Source organism: Hyperolius riggenbachi, chromosome 3, assembly GCF_040937935.1.
Source record: "Hyperolius riggenbachi isolate aHypRig1 chromosome 3, aHypRig1.pri, whole genome shotgun sequence".
Taxonomy (NCBI): Eukaryota; Metazoa; Chordata; class Amphibia; order Anura; family Hyperoliidae; genus Hyperolius; species Hyperolius riggenbachi.
The window spans coordinates 254,096,011-254,116,552 of record NC_090648.1 but is presented as its reverse complement, the minus strand read 5'-3'; the positions used below and the strand labels follow the sequence as shown (position 1 = coordinate 254,116,552).

General features: G+C 44.8%; 1 protein-coding gene across 2 annotated transcripts in view; it reads right to left on the bottom strand.

The window, feature by feature from the left end:
* SEMA3E (semaphorin 3E) overlaps positions 1–20,542 on the bottom strand; it is a 246,534-nt gene that overhangs the window by 80,993 nt on the left and 144,999 nt on the right. For both annotated transcript variants that reach the window (XM_068272670.1, XM_068272671.1), the window contains exons 3-4: positions 13,046–13,105; positions 12,513–12,632 (exon numbers count right to left, since the gene is read on the bottom strand). In XM_068272670.1, the coding sequence (XP_068128771.1) occupies positions 12,513–12,632; positions 13,046–13,105 (180 nt within the window). The remainder of the gene's footprint in view (positions 1–12,512; positions 12,633–13,045; positions 13,106–20,542) is intronic.

Sequence of the window (20,542 nt, the reverse complement as noted above, 5' to 3'; positions counted from 1 at the left end):
GCCCTAGACTACGATACACTACACATATGACTATGGTAGGGACTAGATTGTGAGCTGAGCCCCTCTGAGGGACAGTTAGTGACAAGACAGTATACTCTGTACAGCGCTGCGTAATATGTTGGTGCTATATAAATACTTAAAATAAATAAATAAAATGGTAACGCAGTGCGTTATATTTAAACGCACACATTACTGGTACAAGAAAGCATACTTTTCATTGCCTGTACGCATACTGTACCTACTTAACCTCCCGGCGAACACAGATGCAGTGGCTGCATCCTCGGGAGGGATTTTTTAAATAAAACATGTTTTGTATTAGTAAGTTAGCACTACGCTAGCTAACTATGTTCGGCAAGTCCCCCGGCACCTCTCCGGCCCCCCGATCACCTCCGGCAACACTCACCCGTCCGCGATCCCGCGAGAGCCGCAGCTTCCCACTTAGCTTCACTCTTCGCTATGGTGACGATCGTACATGACGTCATCGACGTCATGACGTCATGCGCAGTCCCGATCCTCCCCATAGCAAAGCCTGGAGCTGATTGGGAAGCTGAGCCATCGCGGGATCCCTGGGGGGTATGTATTGCGGTGGTGATCGGGGGTATCGGGAGGAGAGCGGAGGCACTTGGGGGCATAGTTAGCTAGCCAAGTGCTAGCTGAAGATTATACAACAGGTTTTTATTAAAAAAATTCTCCCGGGGCCATGCGATCCCCTGTGGTGGCTACCCCGACGCTGTGTCGGGCTTACCGCCAGGGAGGTTAACCACTTCTCGACCGCCGTATTGACAATTGGCGGCCGGGAAGTGGACCCCGCAAGGACCGCCGTATTGACAAATGGCGTCGGTCCTTGTAGGGGCATGGGCGGAGCGATCGCGTCATCCGTGACACGATCCACCGCCGGCGCCTGTCTCCGCTCACCCGCCGCAAAATCCCACCGGCCATACGGAAGCGCCGGCGTGATGTTAACCCGACGATCGCCGCATACAAAGTGTATAATACACTTTGTAATGTTTACAAAGTGTATTATACAGGCTGCCTCCTGCCCTGGTGGTCCCAGTGTCCGAGGGACCACCAGGGCAGGCTGCAGCCACCCTATGTCGCACCCAAGCACACTGATTTCTCCCCCCCCTGCCCCACCCCCCAGACCCCTGTTTGCACCCAATCACCCCCCTAATCACCCATCAATCACTCCCTGTCACTATCTGTCAACGCTTTTTTTTATCCCCCCCCCTGCCCCCTCCTGATCACCCCCCCACCCCTCAGATTCTCCCCATAAACCCTGTGTACTGTATGCATCTATCCCCCCTGATCACCTGTCAATCACCTGTCAATCACCTGTCAATCACCCCCTGTCACTGCCACCCATCAATCAGCCCCTAACCTGCCCCTTGCGGGCAATCTGATCACCCACCCACACCAATCGCTCGCAGATCCGACATCAGATCACCACCCAAGTGCAGTGTTTACATCTATTCTCTCCTCTAAACACCCACTAATTACCCATCAATCACCCATCAATCACCCCCTATCACCACCTGTCACTGTTACCCATCAGATCAGACCCTAATCTGCCCCTTGCGGGCACCCAATCACCCACCTACATGCTCAGATTGCCCTCAGACCCCCCCTTATCAATTCGCCAGGGCATTATTTACATCTGTCCTTCCCTGTAATAACCCACTGATCACCTGTCAATCACCTGTCAATCACCCATCAATCACCCCCTGTCACTGCCACCCATCAATCAGCCCCTAACCTGCCCCTTGCGGGCAATCTGATCACCCACCCACACCAATAGATCGCCCGCAGATCGGACATTAGATCACCACCCAAGTGCAGTGTTTACATCTATTCTCTCCTCTAAACACCCACTAATTACCCATCAATCACCCATCAATCACCCCCTATCACCACCTGTCACTGTTACCCATCAGATCAGACCCTAATCTGCCCCTTGCGGGCACCCAATCACCCGCCTACACGCTCAGATTGCCCTCAGACCCCCCCTTATCAATTCGCCAGGGCATTATTTACATCTGTCCTTCCCTGTAATAACCCACTGATCACCCATCAATCACCCCCTGTCACTGCCACCCATCAATCACCCCCTGTCACTGCCACCCATCAATCAGCCCCTAACCTGCCCCTTGCGGGCAATCTGATCACTCACCCACACCAATAGATCGCCCGCAGATCCGACATCAGATCACCTCCCAAGTGCAGTGTTTACATCTGTTCTCTCCTCCAAACACCCACTAATTACCCATCAATCACCCCCTGTCACTGCTACCCATCAGATTAGACCCCTATCTGCCCCTAGGGCACTCAATCACCCGCCCATACCCTCAGAACGCCCTCAGACTCCAGCCCTGATCACCTCGCCAGTGCATTGCTTGCATCTATTCCCCCCTCTAATCACACCTTGAGACACCCATCAATCACCTCCTGTCACCCCCTAGCACACCTACCCATCAGATCAGGCCCTAATTTGCCCCGTGTGGGCTCCTGATCACTCGGCCAAACCCTCAGATCCCCCTCAGACCCCCTTCCGATCACCTCCCCAGTGCATTGATTGCATCTATTTTCCCCTCTAACCACCCCCTGAGACACCCATCAATCACCTCCTGTCACCCCCTAGCACTCCTATCCATCAGATCAGGCCCAATACAACCTGTCATCTAAAAGGCCACCCTGCTTATGACCGGTTCCACAAAATTTGCCCCCTCATAGACCACCTGTCATCATAATTTTCAGATGCTTATACCCCTGAACAGTCATTTTGAGACATTTGGTTTCCAGACTACTCACGGTTTTGGACCCGTAAAATGCCAGGGCGGTATAGGAACCCCACAAGTGACCCCATTTTAGAAAAAAAGACACCCCAAGGTATTCTGTTAGGTGTATGATGAGTTCATAGAAGATTTTATTTTTTGTCAAAAGTTAGCGGAAATTGATTTTTATTGTTTTTTTCACAAAGTGTCATTTTTCACTAACTTGTGACAAAAAATAAAATCTTCTATGAACTCACCATACTCCTAACGGAATACCTTGGGGTGTCTTCTTTCTAAAATGGGGTCACTTGTGGGGTTCCTATACTGCCCTGGCATTTTAGGGGCCCTAAACCGTGAAGAGTAGTCTACAAAACAAATGCCTCAAAATGACCTGTGAATAGGACGTTGGGCCCCTTAGCGCACCTAGGCTGCAAAAAAGTGTCACACATGTGGTATCGCCGTACTCAGGAGAAGTAGTATAATGTGTTTTGGGGTGTATTTTTACACATACCCATGCTGGGTGGGAGAAATCTCTCTGTAAATGGACAATTGTGTGTAAAAAAAATCAAAAGATTGTCATTTACAGAGAGATTTCTCCCACCCAGCATGGGTATGTGTAAAAATACACCACAAAACACATTATACTACTTCTCCTGAGTACGGCGGTACCACATGTGTGGCACTTTTTTACACCCTAAGTGCGCTAAGGGGCCCAAAGTCCAAGGGCAGTATAGGAACCCCACAAATGACCCCATTCTAGAAAGAAGACACCCAAAGGTATTCTGTTAGGAGTTCATAGAAGATTTTATTTTTTGTCACAAGTCAGCGGAAAATGACACTTTGTGAAAAAAAAACAATTAAAATCAATTTCCGCTAACTTGTGACAAAAAATAAAATCTTCTATGAACTCACCATACTCCTAACGGAATACCTTGGGATGTCCTCTTTGTAAAATGGGGTCATTTGTGGGGTTCCTATACTGCCCTGACATTTTAGGGGCCCTAAACCGTCAGGAGTAGTCTTGAAACCAAATGTTTCAAAATGACCTGTGAAATGCTAAAGGTACTCATTGGACTCTGGGCCCCTTAGCGCAGTTAGGGTGCAAAAAAGTGCCACACACGTGGTATCGCCGTACTCAGGAGAAGTAGTATAATGTGTTTTGGGGTGTATTTTTACACATACCCATGCTAGGTGGGAGAAATATCTCTGTAAATGGACAATTGTGTGTAAAGAAATAAAAAAAATTGTCATTTACAGAGAGATTTCTCCCACCCAATATGGGTATGTGTAAAAATACACCCCAAAACACATTGTGCTACTTCTCCCGAGTACGGCGATACCACATGTGTGGCACTTTTTTGCACCCTAAGTGTACTAAGGGGCCCAATGTGCAATGACTACCTTTGGGCTTTACAGGGGTGCTGCCACCCCAAAAATCCAAACCCACCAGCTTGTATGCCCAGGCAAACCTGATTTATTCATCCACATCGATCCATGTGAATGGAGAAATCATTGCTTGAGTTCTTTTTTGATACAAAGTGCTTGCCAAAGCATATGAACCCCAACACCACTCCTCGGCCCATATGCCTCGGCAAACATATCTTTTTTACTGTGGAGGAGAAATCTTGTCTACAGTGCTGCATGCACTGATTTTGTGTAACCTGACAGAAGCGCAATGCTTCTGTCAGGATGCATCATCAGTGCTGCAGCTGATTTGTCGGTTGGAAAAAAGAGAAAAAAAAAAGAAAAAAAAAAAGCAAGCAAGCAGCAAAGCACTTCAATAACATTAACTTTTTAAACTTTATTAAATATGTTCAAACCAAACAATAACATTGGTAACAAAATATTAATCTTTTTGCTTACCTGTTTTTTTTTTTTTAGGTGGGGGGGGTTTACTTGAGATCTGAGGATAAACTTCTACTCCCCCATGGGTCAATGTGCAAAGTGCAAATCGCACAGATATGTGGCGAAGTACATTATACATTCTGTCCCAAGTGAAAGGAGAGGTTTCTGGCAGGCCAGTGTATTTGGATCTCTCAAAACCTGATGTTTGGGTTCACACTGCATACTGGCCTATCCGGTCGGTCATGCCCGCCGCACCGTCTCGCCCAAAACAGACCTTTAGGGAATACCACAAGAGTAGAATTCGGCCTAGTAATTAACTGCGTCGCCGTAGACTAACATGACTTCCGGGCAGACCCAAATTGCCGCAGAAGCCACGCAGTAACGTAGGCATGCACTACATGTGGTATCGCCGTACTCGGGAGAAGTAGTACAATGTGTTTTGGGGTGTATTTTTACACATACCCATGCTGGGTGGGAGAAATTTCTCTGTAAATGGACAATTGTGTGTAAAAAAATCAAGAAATTGTCATTTACAGAGATATTTCTCCCACCCAGCATGGGTATGTGTAAAAATACACCTCAAAACACATTGTACTACTTCTCCTGAGTACGGCAATACCACATGTGTGGCACTTTTTTGCAGCCTAACTGCGCTAAGGGGTCCAAAGTCCAATGAGCACCTTTAGGCTTTACAGGGGTGCTTACAATTAGGCACCCCCCAAAATGCCAGGACAGTAAACACACCCCACAAATGACCCCATTTTGGAAAGTAGACACTTCAAGGTATTCAGAGAGGGGCATGGTGAGTCCATGGCAGATTTCATTTTTTTTGTCGCAAGTTAGAAGATATGGAAACTTTTTTTTTTTTGTCACAAAGTGTCATTTCCGCTTACTTGTGACAAAAAATAATATCTTCTATGAACTCACTATGCCTCTCAGTGAATACTTATGGATGTCTTCTTTCCAAAATGTGGTCATTTGGGGGGTATTTATACTATCCTGGAATTCTAGCCCCTCATGAAACATGACAGGGGGTCAGAAAAGTCATAGATGCTTGAAAATGGGAAAATTCACTTTTTGCACCATAGTTTGTAAATGCTATAACTTTTACCCAAACCAATAAATATAGGCTGAATGGGTTTTTTTTCATCAAAAACATGTTTGTCCACATTTTTCGCGCTGCATGTATACAGAAATTTTACTTTATTTGAAAAATGTCAGCACAGAAAGTTAAAAAAATATTTTTTTTGCCAAAATTCATGTCTTTTTTGATGAATATAATAAAAAGTAAAAATCGCAGCAGCAATCAATAGCACCAAAAGAAAGCTTTATTAGTTACAAGAAAAGGAGGTAAAATTCATTTAGGTGGTAGGTTGTATGAGCGAGCAATGAACCATGGTGCAGTGGTCTGAATGGAAAAAAAGTGCCTGGTCCTGTAGGGCCTGTTTCCACTACACGCAGATTCTGCATGCTGAAAACTGACTCCAATGAATGTCTATGGGCCTGTTTCTACTGAACACGATTTTTCTGATGCAGATTTCCCATAGGCATTCATTGGAGTCAGTTTTCTGCATGCAGAATCTGCGAGTAGTGGAAACAGGCCCTAAGGGGTTTAAAGCCCACGGTCCTCAAGTGGTTAATGTGACAATAATGCAGCATTAATCTGTATTACCACTTTTCTTTTTTTTTTGCATAGTAATGTTGCGTTGCGACTTTAGTGTCGCATCACGATGCAAAGTCCTACTGTGAACCTAACCTCAATGGAAATGCAGTGTTAAGTGAGTAATAAGTATGTATGTATGTATGTATTAGAGATGGTCCGAACCTCCGATTTTGGGTTCGCGAACCTCCCGCGAAAGTTCATTTTGCGCGAACATTTGAGAACCACAATAGACTTCAATGGGGAGGCGAACTTGGAAAACTAAAAAAATGTATGCTGGCCACAAAATTGATAGAAAAAATGTTTCAAGTGGTCTAACACCTGGAGGGGGGCATGGCGGAGTGGGATATATGCCAAAAGTCCCGGGGAGAAATCTGGATTTGACGCAAAGCAGCGTTTTAAGGGCCGAAATCACATTGAATGCTAAATTGCAGGCCTAAAGTGCTTTAAAACATCTTGCATGTGTAAACATCAATCAGAGAGTTTGATTAGAGTACTGCTTCACACTGACACACCAAACTCACTGTGTAACGCAACGCAAACAGCTGTTTGTGTAGTGACGGCCATGCTGGACTGGTGCGCACCATGGCCAGAGTGCAGGCCGGAGCGGTTTTCAAGACCATATGGTCGCCGGCCCGAGGTAGCTGAATGAAAGAGCAGTGAATGTCCAGCTGATCAAATTTGGTTTGTCCACAATGAAGCAACGACATTATTGTCTTGCCCCCCCCCCCCCCCCCCCGAGACACTCATATAGCCAGCGGTCATTTCTTCATTGTTTCTTCATTGCTTGTGGGCTTCACCGCGGCAAGGTAATGATAACGAAGGGGAATTGGCACATGTACATGCCTTTTGTTTTGTTGTTGCAGCCGCAGTGCAGCCAGAAAAAGTAGGCAGGCATGTACATGCACCAGAAAAATTATTATAGAAGGCAGTCAATCGGCCTGTAGGCAGAGATGCTGTGTGATGAGCGACTTAGTTTTGGTGCAGGCAGAGATGCTGTGTGTGGGGACTGACTTAGTCTTCGGGCAGGCCTGACAGTGCTTTGCAGACCACGTGGTCAGATAGTCCCTTGACCCAACGCTGTGTGCCAGAGATGACAACACTTACCTTTCAACATCACGGTACAGTTTGGGTAAAGCCTTTTTTGAGAAATAATTGCATATCTTCCACTGCGGTGTGTGGATTTGCTTTTGTGTGCTGCTTTCCCTCAGGTGGTCATCCCATTGCAGTTTGTGCTTTGTAATCATGTGCCTTCGTAAGGTAGTTGTCCCTACGCGGGTCTTGGTCTTCCCAAGGCTCAAATGATAGAGAGTACAGATGGCGTTGCTTTCATCTGAGGCAGACACACAAAAAAATGTCCACACCGACAGCGCAACCTCGAACAGACCTGCCAGGTGGCCTGCCTCTGCCTTTTGTTTTGTCCATATTGGGGGGGATGAAGTGAAAGGTATGCACTGACTTGACTAATACAATGTGCAGTCAGTCACACAGGTGCTGTTAACAGGTATGCAAGGAGTGGTATATCACACTGCATATGCTCACGCAGGTAGGTGGGTGCATTGAAGTGAACAATAGGTAGTAGGTATATGCAGTGATGGGTATTAGATGTGCACCTGTCACACACAGACAGGTACCGGATAGACACAGTGACACAGTGACACTGTGTGCGCTCACGTAGGTAGGTGGGTGCACTGAAGTGAACAACAGGTAGTAGGTATATGCAATGATGGGTATTACATGTGCACCTGTCACACACAGACAGGCACAGTGACACTGACAGACAGGGCTGTATATAATGCAAGTGGGCCACTCACAAAAAAAAAAAATAGATCACAAGAACAAGATTTAGCAATAACAATCAGCCAGGAGCAAGCTAACAAGCCTACAAGAGCTTAACTAAGGTTTCCCTATGAGAGTCTGCAGCAGCTATCACTTCACTAATTACTGCAGGCACACGAGTGAGTACACTGCCTAACGCTGCCTGCCTTTTATAGGGGGGGGGCTCCAGGAGGGAGTGTAGCCCAATTGGCTACAATGTGCCTGCTGACTGTGATGTAGAGGGTCAAAGTTGACCCTCATGGTGCACTATGGGGGCGAACCGAACTTCCAGAAAAGTTCCCGATCCACCGCGATCGCGAACCACGGAAATTCGCCGGGAACCGTTCGCCGGGCGAACCGTTCGGGCCATCTCTGTTGTGCATAAGCAACACTGTCTGTTTACAAATCACAGGTGAAATGCTTGGGGGTTAAACTTTGACCACCCAGAGCACCAAGACTGGTAGCTGATTAATGGAAGAGGCTACACAGGCTGCCCAGAGCAACTGCAGCTCTGGGCTTCTGATATCACTACAAATAAGATGCAATGGCAGCGCAGTGCGATGTTGCACTGCCCTTTCGATAGCAAGCACTCAGACAGGTACAAGTCAGGACTATAGATTGGAGTGTAACTAGACAAGTAAAACACAATGGCAGCACAGTGCGATGTTGCGCTGCCTTAGCAATAGCAAGCATTCAGACAGGTACAAGACAGGACTAGATTGGGGCGTAACTAGTAGCAACCACAGCTCACAGTCACGTCCACAGAAGCAGAGCAAGCAGGCTAACAACAGTCACCAGCAAGAATCCACACATACAAAACTACAGGAAAGAACATTACTAATAGCAACCGCAGCCTATAGTTATGTGCCCAGTACTAGAATAGCAGGAATACTACCAGTCACCAATGTGGCGATGGCAGAATCCAAGCTATCAGGATAAGGGACTTCACTGACCCACCGCGGATGCAATGAACGTCCATCAGGCATGGAAACTAGGCAATAAACAATAATACAGAAAAATAATAAACGGCTCAACTAATGGATAAATATATATTAGCAAGTCTGCATATATATTTATCAAGAACTAGCTAAAGCACAAGTAATAAGGTTGCATTGAACTACAATAACAGAACTATACAGAGTAGCACAGTGCCCAGCAGACCAGCATAGTGATCGCTATGATGGGCGAGGTCTAAAAGGGAAAACAGACTTTTATGACGGCATCGACCAATGGATGCAAGTATGCAAATCTCCACACAGCTGAATGGTAATCATTCAATCCTGAGCTGGCTTGATTACCATTTTCTAGCTGGTTGTGAATGCAAAGGACTCCCATAGGAAATACATGCAGTATTATGTAACACTATGCCTGCAGGAAATCCAGGGCTATCTGGCCGCAGCTCAGCTGTAGTAAGCAATTGGTGGAATGATGAAAGCATCCTGAGGTGCCCAGAACTGCAGAGCTATTGCAAATGACAATGTGACTCATTGCGAATGCACAACCGAATGCAGGCAGACAAGCCAGAACTGTCCGTTTGCGGCTCCACCGCAATGGACAGAACACACCACAGGAGGAATCCTTACAATCATTTAATTTGATATGTAAAGTGCTGCGTAATACATCAGTTTTATAAATAAAATATAAATTACTCTGCCCCATTTACAACCATGGCATAGATTAAAGAAGACAACATAAGGTTTTGGGTTTAGTTTTTTTATTTTTATTGTTTTTTTTCAGATGACTTCTGGTGTGGCTAGATGTAACCTTTAGAATAATATTTAAACTGGCATTTGACATAGCATTAGGAGTATTAATACAATTAAGCCCATTATATATCAAAGTCTAAAATGCTTTACAGGTGCTCTGTTACTATTTCAAGCCAAACAGGTTTACATCACACAATGAATTCTTCCACATTGAAAGAGATGGCTGGATCCTTTTAGGCATTCCTCATTTAAAGCATGGTATAAACACATTAGGTATGTCAGCAGAGTAGACACATCTGAAGTCTGAAGCTGACTAAGGGCTTTGCCTCCAATTAAAATAATATCAAGCATTCCTGTTTTCCTGGCAAGGCAGCTGCTAGTATGTCCAAAAGCTGCAAGAAAATGCTTTAATGATGTAATTCTTAAAATATTTTCAAGTAACGCTTTTCTATTACAATATCAAGCTATGTAATAGAAAAACAATGCTAGAAAAAAGTTTAAATCACCATACTTAAAACGTTGTGTTTGTGTGATTTGTCAAATTAACCCTGAGATTTAATGGTTTGCTGACTTTTTCTGATGCTTATGCTGTAAGCTTTTTCTGATGCTATCATCCTTATCCTTGCTTATCTGGTGACCTGCTGACCTGGAAGAAGCATGCAGATTTATTACAGGGTAGAGCAAATTGGTCAGAATTCACAGCATGCTGGGATGATTAACAGGAATGACCACAACTCATCCTCACTTCTTTAGTAAGTTAGTCAGTGCACATGATAGCACTACTCATAGATTAACATGGACTGATTTATAGAATTGCCCTCTGGACCAGCAGATTGACTAATCCAAGGTCATTTTTGCCTCATATTGTTCAGATAAAGTCTTGTCGGGGTGTCCCATGCAATACTACTCAACACATGATATCTCATTATTTTAATAAATCTACTTGTTGTGCAGAACATACCTATAAATACTTTGCATATTTTCAGGGCCGTTTCTAATAACAATGGGGCCCCTGGGCAAGATTAACCCCCGGGGCCCCCAAATAGACACCCCCCAATCAAAAATTGGCATTAGAGACCCTTTGTTGCAGCCAAATTTCCACCCAAGGACCCTGAAGCAGGGGATGACACCATCTGGCTCAGTCGAAGAATCTGCAGGGGCACTGGGGAACAATAGTTAAGTTGGGGGGAGACATATTGGGGGCCCCTACAGGCTCTGGGGCCCTAGGGCAATTGCCCCCTTTTCCTCTATGGTAGCACCGGCCCTGCATATTTTGGATTAAAGCAAGTTCATGTATAAGTTTTGTTTACAATAAATGCTGCTCTGTTTTTCATCTGATACTATAAGTCATACAAAACTGACAACTAAGAATGGCATGAAGATTTACGTATGGCCCCACACATTCCTCACCTTTAACTAGAACATTGATTTATGGCTTGTCAAAAACAATGTAACAGACTTAGAATTGCTTCAAGCTACTGTATAATAATTCATATCCTGGAAAAGAAAGCAGCTTTCGGGATATTCACACCAAATGCCAAATGTGTTACTCTACTTTTCTCCAGCAATTATAGAACTATTTGCATCTGCTTACAACTGATAGGAAGTCCATGTTTACACTTCCTTTATTTGAACTATTTTTATTGTTTTTTTTAATTCAGCTTTTCCATTGTGGGAGTCGGTGGCTTCAACTAGGACTTTTGTATTTCATTATTAGAATGTTTATTTTGTTTTATAGAATTGTCTAATGTATGTTGTCTTAACATGAATATTTTACATTTAATATTTTAATTTGTGGATAAAGTGCATCTATTTTTGGCTTAGTCTATTTTACAAAAAAAAAAGTATAGAACACTAAACTTCCCACAAAAAGAAAATATTATTGCTACCTCTAGTTATCTCTCAAAAGCAACTAATACATCTGCAAATTCACATAACGTGTTTCTAAATAACAATGTTGAAGGGGATCTACTGTTTGCAAGTTGAAATCTATGGGCACATATGTTTGAACCCGTATGGGGGCATCCACAGAATTTTTTTCGAGGGACGTGATTTATATTTATGAATCACAAAACTAAAAGAATAAAAAAGGCAACACAATTGTAAAGATTGCACCACACTTTGGAACTGGCACACAAACTATTGCACTTACTTAATAGTTTCATGTCAGGGGAATTTCCTCTGATAAAGTCGAAAGCCAAAATCCTGGGTTGAGAATTGTTCAAAGAAACATTTTGATGCTAATAAAACAAGAAACTTGTAAGTAATTGCAGTGGTTTGTGTGGAGGTTCCAATGTGTGGCACAATCTACATAATTGTGCTGCCTACCACCTAGATCACCTGGATCACACACGGTAGTCCCATCGAATATGAGATCATTTTTTAATCAAAACACTGGTCATAAGGTACTGTGAATATTGAATTACATTTGGTGGTCTTGGTATGAACTGAAAAATGGGACACCAGAGCATCGATGACTTAGTTAATCTGTATAAAAAACAGTCATTTTATCAACACCTCTGTTTAAAAGCAAAGATCAAAGATTGTTAGTTACACATACTGCAGAAACTGTAAGCCCACCAGCAATTTGTTAACACCATTTATATGTACTATAAAATTAAGGCCACAAAGAGATGGAGATCAATAGCAATCTTAAAGGTAAGCAGCATTTAGAAAGAACTAGCCCTAAACAGGAGCTACATAACAAGAACATACCTGGGACCGCAATCCAACTCTTATAAATATACAAAGTGGATCGAATGCTCCAGTGCCACAAGCCAGAAGATGTGTTCGATTGTAGTGGTGAAGAATTCGAACGAAATTTGCACATTCACTCTGAAAATAAAGCAAAACAGAGCATAACACAATGTTGTACTAAAAACACTGTTGTATAAGAAATACTAATAATTAATCAATGAACCTATTTTTTTCTTTTTTTCTAAACAGGATTGGATTGTACAACTGAAATTAACCCTGCTTCACTACAAACAATGACTAAATTGGTCAATCATTCTCTGCATGTTCACAAATATTTTAGGGAGCAATATCTTCACAGAGATATTACTTTAAAATGATAGATTAAAACATTATAACAGGGTTTAAGAACAAGTTTTAGATTAATAAAAAAAAACTTTTTTGAAAAAACTAGACAAAATTATACATTTGTTTGGTACAAAGAAAAATATGCTTTCTATTTTTGCTTAAATCCAGCTCACTATAAACAAACAGCTTTTAAAGTACAAATTTACCTGTTCCCTTCCTTTTCGGTAGCAGTCATCAACTTGCTGTTCAGTGCTGGGCACATGTATCTACAAAGAATTGGTAGTGATAAATAACTAAATACACAACATAATTCAGATATTGTGATATGTACACACATATAATGGTAAAAACAAACAAGCAAGCATTGGAAACAACGAGGCAAATGGAATCAGTTCAAATGTAAGGTTTAGTAAATCAAAATAACAAAACACACTATCAACAAAAAAATGACATACATACTAAGATTCTCTTTTATGAATATACTGTATAAACAACTGATTGGCATTTAAAAGGTAATTCCTTTTATCCTCACAGTCAGCCTGCATGGAATTTATTTTATTAGGCAGTTGAAAGTGTTTGACCTTAGATTTAGAATATAATCTTGGTGTTTAAATGTTAAAAGACAGATTAATGCTGTTTCTGTTGCATATTATTTTACATAGCTTCCAGGCAAGCCAGGTTAAGATAACAGAAACCACACCTTGGCTGGTAGGGGCAGCATGCCAGAGTCATCTATCATTAGATTAAACCATGCAACTCCCACTGAGAAGAGGATTAGAATTGCAGATATTGCTGTTTCCCAAACTGTTTATAGAAAAATCCAAATAACCTGTGATACTAGTATATCGTAAGTGTTTCTTAAAAAGGAAAGGTAAAGGATAAGTAGTGTTGTAGTGATAATAGTAGTGTAAAGGGAGATTAAAGTTTAGAGGAAAATAACAATTTCCAATCTAAAAACAATTTCTTCTTAAAAAGACAGAAATCTTTAATCAAAAATAATGTGACATGTATAAATAGTAAATTAGCCACAATTAAACCACTGTCCACACAATCTCTTAGGACATGCATAGACTGTGAATTAAGACAACCTATTGTCAAAGTATAATCAAGTAAAAAAAATGTGTTGCCAAATCCCATAGCTTACTTTAATTTAAAACAAATGGAGAATTAGCGTAAGATCATTCAGAGCCACTTACATATAATAATAATCTGAACATTTGTATAGCGCTTTTCTCCTTTCGGACTCAAAGCGCTCAAGAGCTGCAGCCACTGGGACGTGCTCAAGAGGCCACCCTGCAGTGTTAGGGAGTCTTGCCTTGAACTCCTTACTGATAGGTACTTGTTGACCTAGCCAGGATTTGAACCCTGGTCTCCCATGTCAAAGGCAGAGCCCTTAACCAGTACACTATCCAGCCACCAAACAAATGTCCTTTAAGTGATATGTAAAATGATGAATGATTAAATGCATTTTAAAATACTGTATTTACTTGAATATGAGCTAATTCAAGTGTCTACCAACACCCCCATTTCAAGCTTAGAGGATAGGCAAATATGGTTGACTTGAATATAAACAGAGAGGAGTTTTCTCCTCCTCCACCACCACTTCCACTGGTACACTGACTTTAACTTGACTGCCACTCCTGCCACATGCTCTTTACCCTTCATTCCTTATGCCAAGGTGCCCCGTCCCCCCAACTGATATGCTGTCACTAATGCACCCCACTGTAAAGTGCAGAGCCACTGATGTGGCACAGTATACATGGTACAGGGTGCAAGGAAGTGGCTTCCCCTTTCTATCTGTATGTCTTCCCAATCTGATTTTATAGCTGGCTGCGTTTCTCCCTAATATGCAGAGGATATGTGAGCTTAGCATAGACTTGACAGTATACTGGTTGTTTTGAACTCCTGGAGTGACAGAATCGTGGGATTGGATGGGCAGAACTAAAAATCTATTGACAGCTAAGACATTTTAGCAGTATTGTATTTCAACTGCTTACTTCACTATCTACTTGGATGACAGGTAACATGCGAACATTCTCAAATAATCCAGATGGGTTACTGGTTTAATGATGGTTGTGAATGCATACATTAAAACACTAATGGCACACTGAGATATAAACATACATATTGCATGATATACAAAGAAATAGATCACTAAACTTCGTCATTATAGTTGACAGTAATGTGTTTCCATAATCCACTACATTAACAGACTTTTGAAATATTATATTTCCATCACAACTAAAATGTTAATACATGCTCCTATAATATCTCATCTGGACTTTTGTAACATAATACTTTGTGGACTACCAACTAACAACAGACTGGCACTGATCCAATCTGTACTGAACTTGGCTGCTCAATTAATTCATCTTTCTTCCCACCATTGCTCTGCTGCTCCTCTCAGTCAAGCTCTTCATTGGCTGCCAATTAACCTGAGGATCCAGTTCAAACTCTTAACCCTAACCTACAAAGGCCTCCACAATCTCTCTCCTATGTAAATCTCCTCACTAGTTTCCAGATACCGTTCCAATCACAATCTCAGATCTGCACATGACCTTCTATTATCCCCCTCTAGAATCACCTCCTCACATTCAGGTATACAAGATTTTGCATGTGTTTCACTCCTCCTCTGGAATCCTCTGCCACAACACATCCGTCACTCCCCAACCTTTGATATACGTGTCCTCAAAACTCGCTTTTTCCATTAAGCATATGTTCTACCTTAGGCCAGTTCACCCGTTGACCTCTGGCCAAGTTGTACTTCCTACCAGATAACCTAAAACACACTGCCTCTAGGTATGAATACTGTATGAAGCACAGCCTTTTGTTTCCCCCCTATTCCTTTAGATTGTAAACTCGCAAGGGCAGGTCTCTCTCCCCTTTTGTGTTTTGGATTTTGTTACACATTTATTATTCATATTAGTTCAGTCACTGCCATTACCAATTCTGTAATTTGCACCGATTCTGTATTTTGTACCAACTCTGTATTTTATATACTAGTGTATACTAGTGTTGGGCGAACATCTAGATGTTCGGGTTCGGGCCGAACAGGCCGAACATGGCCGCGATGTTCGGGTGTTCGACCCGAACTCCGAACATAATGGAAGTCAATGGGGACCCGAACTTTTGTGGTTTGTAAAGCCTCCTTGCATGCTACATACCCCAAATTTACAGGGTATGTGCACCTTGGGAGTGGGTACAAGAGGAAAAAAAAATTAGCAAAAAGAGCTTATAGTTTTTGAGAAAATCGATTTTAAAGTTTCAAAGGGAAAACTGTCTTTTAAATGCGGGAAATGTCTGTTTTCTTTGCACAGGTAACATGTTTTTTGTCGGCATGCAGTCATAAATGTAATACATATAAGAGGTTCCAGGAAAAGGGACCGGTAACGCTAACCCAGCAGCAGCACACGTGATGGAACAGGAGGAGGGTGGCGCAGGAGGAGAAGAAGGCCACGCTTTGTGAGACACAACAACCCCGGCCTTGCATGAGGGCAAGAAGCGTGCGGATAGCAGGCTTTGTACCGCCATGCAGTCATAAATGTAATAAAGATAAGTGGTTCAATAAACAGGGACCACGCGGCAACGCTAACCCAGCAGCAGCAGACGTGATGGAACAGGAGCAGGCGCAGGAGGAGAAGGCCACGCTTTGTGAGACACAACAACCCAGGCCTTGCATGAGGGCAAGAAGCGTGCGGATAGCATGCTTTGTACCGCCATGCAGTCATAAATGTAATAAAGATAAGTGGTTCAATAAACAGGGACCACGCGGCAACGCTAACCCAGCAGCAGCAGACGTGATGGAACAGGAGGAGGCGCAGGAGGAGAAGGCCACGCTTTGTGAGACACAACAACCCCGGCCTTGCATGAGGGCAAGAAGCGTGCGGATAGCATGCTTTGTACCGCCATGCAGTCATAAATGTAATAAAGATAAGTGGTTCAATAAACAGGGACCACGCGGCAACGCTAACCCAGCAGCAGCAGACGTGATGGAACAGGAGCAGGCGCAGGAGGAGAAGGCCACGCTTTGTGAGACACAACAACCCAGGCCTTGCATGAGGGCAAGAAGCGTGCGGATAGCATGCTTTGTACCGCCATGCAGTCATAAATGTAATAAAGATAAGTGGTTCAATAAACAGGGACCACGCGGCAACGCTAACCCAGCAGCAGCAGACGTGATGGAACAGGAGGAGGCGCAGGAGGAGAAGGCCACGCTTTGTGAGACACAACAACCCAGGCCTTGCATGAGGGCAAGAAGCGTGCGGATAGCATGCTTTGTACCGCCATGCAGTCATAAATGTAATAAAGATAAGTGGTTCAATAAACAGGGACCACGCGGCAACGCTAACCCAGCAGCAGCAGACGTGATGGAACAGGAGCAGGCGCAGGAGGAGAAGGCCACGCTTTGTGAGACACAACAACCCAGGCCTTGCATGAGGGCAAGAAGCGTGCGGATAGCATGCTTTGTACCGCCATGCAGTCATAAATGTAATAAAGATAAGTGGTTCAATAAACAGGGACCACGCGGCAACGCTAACCCAGCAGCAGCAGACGTGATGGAACAGGAGCAGGCGCAGGAGGAGAAGGCCACGCTTTGTGAGACACAACAACCCAGGCCTTGCATGTGGACAAAAAGCGTGCGGATATAGCAGCAATGCTTTTTGCCGCCATGCAGTCATAAATGTAATACAGATGAGAGGTTCAATAAACAGGGCCCGGAAACGCAACACCATCCCAGATGTTCATTGGTCATGTTACTTGGTTGGGGTCCTGGAGTGTTGCGTAGTCATTTCCAATCCAGGATTGATTCATTTTAATTTGAGTCAGACGGTCTGCATTTTCTGTAGAGAGGCGGATACGCCGATCTGTGACGATGCCTCCGGCAGCACTGAAACAGCGTTCCGACATAACGCTGGCTGCCGGGCAAGCCAGCACCTCTATTGCGTACATTGCCAGTTCGTGCCAGGTGTCTAGCTTCGATACCCAATAGTTGAAGGGTGCAGATGGATGGTTCGACACAGCTACGCCATCTGACATGTAGTCCTTGACCATCTTCTCCAGGCGATCGGTGTTGGAGGTGGATCTGCACGCTTGCTGTTCAGTGGGCTGCGGCTGCATGGGTGTCAGAAAATTTTCCCACTCCAAGGACACTGCCGATACCATTCCCTTTTGGGTACTAGCTGCGGCTTGCGTTGTTTGCTGCCCTCCTGGTCGTCCTGGGTTTGCGGAAGTCAGTCTGTCTGCGTACAACTGGCTAGAGGAGGGGGAGGATGTCAATCTCCTCTCTAAAGTCTCCACAAGGGCCTGCTGGTATTCTTCCATTTTGACCTGTCTGACTCTTTCTTCAAGCAGTTTTGGAACATTGTGTTTGTACCGTGGATCCAGAAGGGTATAAACCCAGTAATTGGTGTTGTCCAGAATGCGCACAATGCGTGGGTCACGTTCAATGCAGTCTAGCATGAATTGAGCCATGTGTGCCAGAGTCCTACCAGAATCCTCATCATCCTCTTGTGAGCGTTGTGATAGTTGTTGTGATGCATCATAGTCGTCACCTTCCTCCTGGTCTGCTTCTGCTGACCATTCGCGTTGAATTGTGGAAGTCCAACGTGCACCGCTCTGGCCCTCGTCAGTGGTGGCATGAAATTCCTGCTCCAACTCCAGCTGTTCCTCCTCCTCTTCTTCGTCATAGCTGCTGGGGCCAGCGTTCCCTGAGGCGGATGGCCTGATGTTGGTACCATCACGCTGATCGTTTTCTCCTTCAGATTCCCCCAGTTGCATCATGACAGCTGTTTCCTTGATTTTTAACATCGACCTCTTCAGTAAACACAGCAGTGGTATGGTAATGCTGACTGAAGAGTTGTCACTGCTCACAAGCAACGTGGATTGCTCAAAATTTTGGAGGACTTGGCAGAGGTCCAACATGTTGGCCCAATCGGATCCACAGAAGCTTGGCAGCTGGCCGGATGCGCCTCGGTACTGCGCCGTCATGTACTGGACCACTGCACTCTTCTGCTCGCAAAAGCGGGCTAGCATGTGCAGCGTAGAATTCCAGCGCGTAGGGACATCACACAGCAAGCGATGGTGGGGGAGATTGAAGCGCTCCTGCATCTTGGCGAGTGCCCCCGAAGCAGTACTGGAATTTCTACAATGTTTGGACACTCGACGCACCTTCAACAGCAGATCGGGCACGCCTGGGTATGTCCTCAGGAACCGCTGAACTACTAGGTTCATCACGTGCGCCAGGCAAGGGATGTGTGTCAGCTTAGCCAACCTTAAAGCGCGAATGAGATTACTCCCATTATCACACACAACCATGCCCGGTTTCAGGTCCAGCGGTGCCAGCCACAAATCCGTCTGTTCCTTTATTCCCCTCCAAATTTCCTCCCCTGTGTGCTGCTTATCCCCAAGGCAGATTAGCTTCAGCAACGCTTGCTGACGCATGCCAACAGCTGTGCTGCACTGCTTCCACGATCCTACTGCTGCTGGGTTAGCGTTTCCGGATGAGGTACAGCTTTGAGATGCGTTGGAGGAGAAGGAGTCAGAGAGGTAGGTGCTGCTGTTATCCAGTGGGAGGGACGGCGGTGCAGCTGTTTGTGGCGTGGGCAACACCCGTGCCGTAGCAGGTGAGGAATCGCTGCCAGGCTCCACAAGGTTCACCCAGTGCGCGGTAAGGGAGATGTATCGACCCTGGCCGAACGCACTCGTCCAGGTGTCAGTGGTGAGGTGAACCTTGCAGGCAACGGCATTCTTCAAGCTTCGGGTTATTTTGCTGACCACGTGCTCATGCAACTCAGGCACTGCAGAGCGTGCAAAGTGGTAGCGGCTGGGAACCACGTAACGTGGGATGGCCACTGACATCATGCCCTTGAAGCTGTTTGTCTCCACCAATCGATATGGCAGCATTTCGCAGGCCAGAAGCTTGGCTATGCTGGCTGTTACTGCCACGGCCCGGGGGTCATTTGCTGGCAATTTCCTCTTGCGCTCAAACATCTCCGACACAGACAACTGAACCGTAGCGCTGCACACGGAAGGGCTGTTGGTTGTTGTGTTTGATGAACACTGGGAGACCTCAAGAGCACTACTCCGGAAAGTGACAGTGTCAGCGTCGTCTGATGTTTGTGAATGTTGTGAACCACGCAATGGCTGGGCTACTGCTGCTGCTGAGGCGGGTCTGGTGGTGAGTCTGGTGAACCCAAGGGAGGCAGTGTTGTTTCTGGTACCCTGTCCTGACGCGTTTGCCCAAAGAGTGGGATGTTTGGATAGCATGTGACGGCTCATGCTGGTGGTGGAGAGGTTGTTAATATTTTTCCCCCTGCTCAGGCGGGTCTTGCACACCTTGCAAATCGCCATGGTAACATCCTCAGTGCAGTCTTCAAAGAAAGCCCAGACTTTGGAGCACCTGCCTCCTTGCTGGCGATTTCTGTTTGCTCCTCTTTTGCCTCTCACTTGAACTTCCACGCTTGTGGTGCCTGAAATTGCGCGCCGCCTACCTTGTGGCACAAGGCGAACTCGTGCAGCAGTGTGTTCTTCAACAGACTCATCTGTGCTGCTGCTACGACGGCGATGTTCTCGTTCACAAACAAAATCTGGGTCTCTGTCCACATTGTCCATACCCTCCTCTTCCATCTCCTCAAACTCGTCATATGTCATTGTGGGCCACCGCCGTGGAGTAGAGCTCCCCACAACAACCTCTGCGCAGCACA